This window comes from Chiloscyllium plagiosum, unplaced genomic scaffold, assembly GCF_004010195.1.
Source record: "Chiloscyllium plagiosum isolate BGI_BamShark_2017 unplaced genomic scaffold, ASM401019v2 scaf_93583, whole genome shotgun sequence".
NCBI lineage: Eukaryota > Metazoa > Chordata > Chondrichthyes > Orectolobiformes > Hemiscylliidae > Chiloscyllium > Chiloscyllium plagiosum.
Window position 1 is genome coordinate 2,722 of NW_025205776.1, and position 8,177 is coordinate 10,898.

Consider the following 8,177-nt stretch of genomic DNA (forward strand, 5'->3'; position numbering starts at 1 on the left):
TTTGTGTGTATTTTCACTACAGTATAAGATCTAACTGATATTTATGCAGCTCATTATTATGAACAATTGTTACTTTCCTCAGCCAGATAAATAGCTGGGGCAATCCTCTGTTGTCGAGTGCCACGCCTCAAGCGATCTGGGGTAAGATGAAATTGAGATCTTTATACCCTCAGGTCACATGCTATGAAGCCACAATAGTATCATCAGCATGCTTCTTATGAGAGTGTAACATAGCCTTGATCTGATTTATAACCACAATTCTATATGAAAACACCAAAAGCATCACCAACAATTAAAATGTTAATCATTTTATATTTGAACAGGTTTAAATTTTCCATTGTTCTCAGTGACCTGTTGCTTGAATTCATTGAGGTCTCTAAATAGATTTTGGATTTTCTGGAAGAATCGTCGGTATGGCTTCATACTCAAGCTTGCCATTTTCCAACACCTTCAGCGATGCCCCATTCCTGGTCTGATCCATGACAAGCTGCAAGAATCCCTCTGCAATGTGTGAAGTTCTGTAAAAGTCAGATGGTGATCATGAGCAAACATCCTGTTTGTTTAAAATATCCCGCCATTGGAACACAATCCCTTCCAGTGTGTTAAGGCAGCACAAGACTAGGACATCTACCCAATCTTGGAGGATCTAACTAGCAGGCTTGATGAAGGAGAAACAGCCAACATCATTGATTTCCAGTCGACATTCCCGGTTGGTTTGCACATCTCATCATTCTGCACACTCATCAAATCAAACATGCAAATTCTCAGGTTAATGCTGAAGATTCAGAAATCAATCTGTGATATTTCGCGGATACCACACCAATCATTTCTGTAAGATATTCCTCTACAAATGCTCCATGTAGACATGCTGAACACATTTTCACCCTATCAATTCCCACCCCACATCCTGATTATGATCAAACTCACTTCAGAACTCCAAGGTTGGCTATCATCATCTCAAGTTTCTCCTTGTGGTCTGGAGCCTTCACTGATTTCAGATCTGTCAGAAGCTTAGTGTCGACGAAAACAGGACACAGTGCTTGTAATCGAACCCCATGCTTCTCAAGGCAGGTCAGCTGAAAGCAGAAACCTTGTAATGTCTCACACTCTTTGAGTTTTATAGAACTTTACAACTTCCTGACAGGAAGCTCTCAGATGTTAGTTTATGTGGAGTTTTGTGATGAGGGCCCATCTTGACTGCAGCAGACTGGGGGAAATCAGGAATCCAGTCCAAGTTCCTGGAAGTGTTTGTGCTTTGTGTGAGGCTGACCTGAGAGGCAGCACAATTCAAACACGTACAACTATTAGGGTCATTAACAAATTCAATCTGATTAGACTTGCCTCTCAAACTCATACCCTGTGTTCATCTTTAGTTGTGTGATATGAAACGCTTGGAGCAAGTCGACCTGCACATAGCCCCACAGCCTTTTACCAATAATCAATTTGTGGTGTGTCACCTGCCCTATGTATAATGATCTAACTGCCAGTGGAGAAAGTGAGGAATGGAGATGTTGGCGATCCGAGTCAAGAGTGTAATACAGGAAAGCACAGCCGGTCAGGCAGCATCCAAGGAGCAGAAGAATCGACGTTTCGGGCTTAAGCCCTTCATCATCCCATTCGCCTGACCTGCTGTGCTTTTCCAGCACTACACTCTTGATCTAACTGCCAGTGTCGATAAATGAGAACCAAGCAATATACTTGGATTTCACTGTAAAGGAATCATAAGAGTTCATGGGATTATGGGTAATATATTAACATGCATAAACATTTAGGAAGGAAAACGTTCATTTTTGAGTTGACAGACTGTGTCATTTGGATGGCCACAATGATCAGTGCTGGGGCCTCAGCTATTTGCACTCAATGTTAATGAATTTGGCAAAGTGACAGAGTATTATATCTACATTTGCTCGCCATTCAAAGCTAGACAAAAATGGCAGCTGTGAGGAGGTCAAAAAGCGGTTGTCATAATGCTTAAGCAGGTTAAATAAAATTGTGTAACAAAGTGATGGATGAATTGTCATTTTATAAGTATGCACTTGTTCACTTTGTTCAATTTTGTAGTCAAGCAGAATATTATAAAAGGTAAGAAATGTGTAAAGGTTGATGTTCATAGAGATTGGTGTGTACACATAAAAGGAAAACAATGTTCGCATGTCGGTCCAGCAAACATAAGCTCTCGTGAAGGGCTTATGCCCAAAACATTGATTCTCCTGCTCCTCGGATGCTGCCTGACTTGCTGTGCTTTCCCAGCACCAAGCACTCTTCCCAGCAAACAACCAGGAATGCAAACAGCGTGTTGACCTTGATTGCAAGGAGATTAGATTATAGGAATGAGGAAATCATTGGTGGAAGCATCACTCATATCCACATTGTGTTTGACTAAAGGACCCTATATCAGGGAATTGGGGCTGTAGTTTTGAAAGCCACTACACACAATTTGCTTCCAACTTCCTACCAACCCCCACCCCACATGCTGCATCTCATCAACACTCACCTCTATCTAGGGATCCATCCTCCTCCACACCCACATGTAGTGTTGACAATGCCAACCAATACATTACTGGAGTGGAAGGCCTGAAGCTGTTCAGAGGAGTGCCTGAATACCAGGACATTGTGTTGGGGCCTCCAGGAGAGAAGCAATGCCAGGGTCGTAACGGTTCTCCTCGTGATAGGTGAGGTCCCTTTATGATAGTCTCCTATCTTTAGAAGAATGAGAGGTAGTCTAATTTCTGACAGAGCTTGTCAGAGTAGACATCGAGTCAGAAGTTGCACACGACAGCAGGTTATCCACCAGGTTTATGCGAAATCAGACAAGCTTTTGGCGCACAGCTCATTGGTCAGTTGTAGTGGAGCAGTGCTCCAAAGGTTTGTCATTTCAAACAAACCTGTAGGACTATAACCTGGTGTTGTGTGACTTCTGACTTTGCCTAAACCAGTACAATATTGGTATATCTACATCAAGAGTAGATATCGAGATTGTTTCACCTGTCTTAGGAATCTATAACATAGTGAGCATGAGGGTCAATCATTTTGGCCTGAAATGAGGAGAATTGAGGAAATTCTATCAAAGGTTAGTGAATCTTTGGAGCTCTCCATCCCTGAAGATGACAGTTCCATTGTTGAATACATTTCAGGCTGAGATAGGTCTTTGGTCCCTCAGAATCACTGGGTATGAGGATAAGGCAGGAAAGTGATGTAGAAGCCCAAAACCAGTCATGATTGTTCTGGTTTAGGCACAAACATAATTCAACAAAATCTCCGATTCCATAAACCAGCAGTGCCACTTGGGAGCAGCTGTTGGGATTGCAGAAGAAACAAAGCCATGGAGTTTGAAACAAGCTCAGTCCATGGACCGGCAGATTCATTCTTGTTGATCCCAATTTGGTGCGTGGACACAGGCTTGCATGGGCAGCACAATTGCTTTTGTAACCTCTGTGCCAATGTATGGCATTATCCACCCATCCACTATGTGAAACAGTTACTGATGACATTCAAGGTCAACACTGACAGAGTTTGGAGCACTAAGGTAATCAAGAGGTAGGGTGAGAAAATTAAGTCAAGGTGCTAACTGAGCTCTCATCTTACTGAGGAGCAGAGCAAGTGTGAGGGACCATGTGGCCTGTTACTTGCTCGACAGCTGCTGCTTGTTCTGAGATTCTGACAAGGTATTAGTGTGTTATTTTTTTATAGAAAAAACTTTTACTCTTTGCATGATAGTATAGCACTCACAGACAATGATGCAGTGAATCCTACTACTCCATACTTTGAGGCTGCATAAACTGGCCCACGGAAGAAAGGAATCAGACCTGTTCACCATGAAATAGCAGAGAATTAGCTTCACACACTCCATCAAACAGAAACATGTGAATATATGGAAACGCTTTGGCATGGAGACAGGTCACCTAATTCATGTCAACATTTATCCCTTATATGACGAAATAGTCCTAATTACATTTGCCAGTATTTATTGAATTTAAAATGTAAAGGAAAGCTAAGCAAGAAACTGTCAGTCATAAATAACTTTTCTGAAAACAAAAAATGCTGGACATCAGAGCAAGAGGTAGTAGGCATGGCGAGAGATCAGGCTAAGAATTAAGATTGCAAATCATTGACGACTGTTACTTTCAAATAAGGACAAAACATTCAGGTTTGATCAGGTACACAGAAAATTCAAAGTAAGGCATATACTTGACACAGATCTCTTTATGAAGCAGCCCAGGAAGTCATTCATATTTAGCAAGACTTTAAAAAATACTTCTACAAGAGATACCCGTGGTCAGGAGGTGTGGTGAAGACAGTGAGAGGAATTCCATCCCAGGCAGCGTGTGTTATTTGTTTATGTCTTTTATAAATTAATTGCATTTTTTAGAGCTGTAAGTGTCTCTGTTATATCTTTGTCTATGTATATCCTGTTGTCTCCCAGAGACGTGCAATAACTGTGGTGGGCCTCTGATTGGACTTGTCGTGGAAAGTGAGGCTAGTGTAGATTCAGTATATTTTCGGCAGTACAGACCCGATGGGGCAAAGAGCCTCTCCTGTTCTATGTGATTCTATGGACTATTAAACTGTCACCACCAAATCCAATGAGGAACAAAGGAAAAACCCGAAGTGATTTGAATGTAATCATCTTGAGATTGTGGGAGAATGGCTTGAGGTGAATGACACTTGAAGGGAAGTTACAGAAGTTGAATGATGTTGTGAGTTGAATCAGATGACCGGCAGCTTGTGTGGAATTTAAATATCTTTTCCTTTGCTGTACATTATGTGAAAAATCAGCTTTGCCCTTACTTGCATTTTGTCCGCTGTGGATGCTTTCCAAAATCCTCAGGCAACACTTCGAATATTCATTGATAAACTATTGTTACTTTGCTGACTTACCTGCTATGGAGGCGGTATTAACAATCACTCCTCCTTTCCCTCCAGTCTCTTTACTCATGTGCTGTATTCCCAGATAGGTTCCTTTAATTACACTGACCTGCAATACAAGCATCATAGGAATCATCAGGGAGCAGGCCCATTCAGTTAATGTGAAAATACTAACATGCACAGACAGTTGCAAAATGCAGAGAGATGCAAATGGATAGCAAGCTACATTCAAATTCACCCAACAAGAGTACATTCAAGCATTAGCAGAGCACAGAAACATTCAGGTGCTAGTAGAACGATAAACAGTAAAACACTGTGGAAAGATGCAGGAATCATTTGTGGAATGGGAAGTCTATTAAACAGGATGGACAAATTCAGAGTTGGCGACCTGGTTACTGGAAAAAAACCGATTGATCCATAAATGAAGAGGATATTCAATGGAATGAGCAAACTGGTTACTGTGATGTGAAGATTGGTCAGTGGGTGGATCAACAGTTCATAAAATGAAATAGCTCAATCAGTGACTGGTTAATGGAATGGATTCACAATCCAGATTCACATCAATGTGGTGAATTTTGAGCAAATCTGTTTATGAAGAAATATAATGGCCAAAGTGTACTGGGTTTTCGAGCATCACACTTTTTGACTCTTATCTGCAGCATCTGCAGTCCTCATTTTCTCCGAGTTGATTATATTAAATGAGCAATGAATTGGTTTTGTATTCATTCCTGGATGGAGTGCTCTTCGCCCAGGAGAAAGTGAGGACTGCAGATGCTGGAGGTCAGAGCTGAAAATGTGTTGCTGGAAAAGCGCAGCAGGTCAGGCAGCATCCAAGGAGCTGGAGAATCGACGTTTCGGGCATGAGCCCTTCTACAGGAATGAGGAAAGTGTGCCAAGCAGGCAAATTAAAAGGTAGGGAGGAGGGACTTGGGGGAGGGGCATTGGAAATGCGATAGGTGGAAGGAGGTTTAGGTGAGGGTGATAAGGTGCGGGTGATAGGCTGGAGTGGGGGTGGGGGCAGAGAGGTCAGGAAGAAGATTGAGGATTAGGAAGGTGGTGCTGAGTTCGTGGGTTGGGACTGAGACAAGGTGGGGGGAGGGGAAATGAGGAAACTGGAGAAATCTGAGGGAGGTGTGGGCGCAAGTTTTGCATTTCTTGCTGTTGCAGGGGAAGGTGCCGGTAGTGGAGGTTGGGTTGGTGGGGGGTGTGGACCTGACGAGGGAGTCACGGAGGGAGTGGTCTTTTCGGAACGCTGTTAGGGGAGGGAAGGGAAATATATCCCTGGTGGTGGGGTCTGTTTGGAGGTGGCGGAAATAACGACGGATGGTACGATGTATGTGGAGGTTGGTGGGGTGGTAGGTGAGGACCAGTGGGATTCTGTCCTGGTGCCACCAGGACACCTACCACCCTACCAACTTCCATTTACATTGCCGAGTTTTAATGGTCAGATTTGTACAACTGGCATTAGGGCATTAAGCGTGGGTCATTAGTTTACTAGTCTAGTAACATTCCCGCAATGCTTCTCTTCCCCTTCAGGTTTTGAATTTTGAAAATGATTTGGTTAGATTAGGTAGATATGGAGAAATTCTTCCCACTGGCAGGGAATAATTTAAAATGCGAACAAGACCTTTGTGGAACAGAAATAAAAGGATTTCTTCATGCAAATATTAATTGAAATTTTATTCTTTCTTCCAAACAACTAATGCTGAGGGGAACAATTTTGACCTTTGAAGAGAAAGATAATTTGTTGCTGGGTGAGGTTGTCTGATAATAAGAAGCAAAATCATTCAAATGCAATTAATGTAGAGATTATCTCTGATCTAACTGAGTAGTGAAACAGGATCAACATATTGACTGGTCTCTTTAGAAACATAGAAACATTCCACTTTTAATTTGTATGTGGATTGCAGGCATTGGTAAACAGGCCATTACTTGTTGCCAATTCCTAACGTCTGTCAGAAAAGATAACGCAGGGTATTGACATTGCAGAATTCAGTGATGGCAATGCCATTGCATATCAGAATGTGAGGGTAAGATTTTCTCATGTTTGAGATGATCACTGCCTTGCATTTGCATGTTGTGAATGTTACTTGCCACATATCAGACCAAGTCTGGATGTTGTTCAAGCCTTACTGTATATGGATACTGAAATTTCCACCATAATAGACTGAAAGGGAATGAATTGTCCACTAATTTTTTTAGGTGAAGTTTGGATGCAGTAGCATACAAAGGAGATCGTAATTATCAAAAGTAGATTGTTGAGGAATGTGCCAGGAAGTTGTAATAACTGAACCATAACTATCTGTTAATAGACCACACTCCTCCAACACCTTCATGGGCATTTCCTGTTCCACTGGCACAACAGATGACTTCACAAAACCAAGCCTACACTTCAGAATTTGTTCATGTTGTGGGAAATGTCACAAGAACATAAAAACTACAAGCAGACATATGCCATCAGCTGGACAAATGTCTTCTGCTGTTCTATAAGAACAGTTAAAATCTTCCAAATCAATGGAAATACCACAACCTGCAATGTCTACTCCAAGCCACTGCCGTCCTGACTTGGAAATATATCACTGTTCCTTCAGTGTTGCTGGGTCTAAATCCTGGAATTCCTGCTCTAATGGTGTTGTGGATGGACCTAAAGGTCATCAACTGCACAATGTAATAAGGAGCCCTCCACCACCTTCTCAAATGTCCATAGGCGCCTTCACCCACATCTCATGAGTAAATTAAAAAATTGTCATGATGTGAGCTCAACAAAATCTACGGAAATTATTGCTGGTTACGGGTTTCCATCATTCTTTTTTACATATTTATCTCGCTCATCCCATTCTCTCAACACTCTCAGATGACAGCACATCCATGATAAAGATATCTTGATCTGAGGAAAAGAAAGATTCCGAACATTCTGGGTAAGGACTTCCATGTCTATCATTGGTTAGTGGTAGCTAGAATCTTGGGGTTTCACAAGAGTGTCTCCATCACTGACAAGAGACTGTGTTGTGCCACCATCGTTGTCAGATAGAGATACTTCTTGTAGTGAGGGACTGAGGATGTAACCTAATTATCCTCAGCCTCAGCAACCAGCCAGAGGAGTGCATACTGTTGCAATCTATTGAGTCAAGGATGTTATTGGAACCATCCATTGCTGACTATTGCATTGATTTACGGAATGAGGCCTTAAAAACATTCATCTCCAAACTCAACCGCATCCCAGTTTCAAGAAGTGTTAATTAATGTGCTCACACAAATCCCAATTAATATAAACAATGTACAATTGACACAAACCAGGTTTATACTGAGGC

General features: G+C 41.9%; 1 protein-coding gene across 1 annotated transcript; it reads right to left on the reverse strand.

Moving 5' to 3' along the window:
- Positions 1-292: 292 nt before the first annotated feature.
- Positions 293-8,171, reverse strand: LOC122546468 (15-hydroxyprostaglandin dehydrogenase [NAD(+)]-like). The gene is made up of 5 exons (XM_043685172.1): positions 8,161-8,171; positions 4,879-4,975; positions 3,730-3,806; positions 928-1,076; positions 293-518 (listed from the first exon to the last, which is right to left on the reverse strand). The coding sequence occupies exons 2-5, from the start codon at positions 4,934-4,936 to the stop codon at positions 377-379; spliced, it is 426 nt and encodes a 141-aa protein (XP_043541107.1). The 5' UTR covers positions 4,937-4,975; positions 8,161-8,171; the 3' UTR covers positions 293-376.
- Positions 8,172-8,177: the final 6 nt, after the last annotated feature.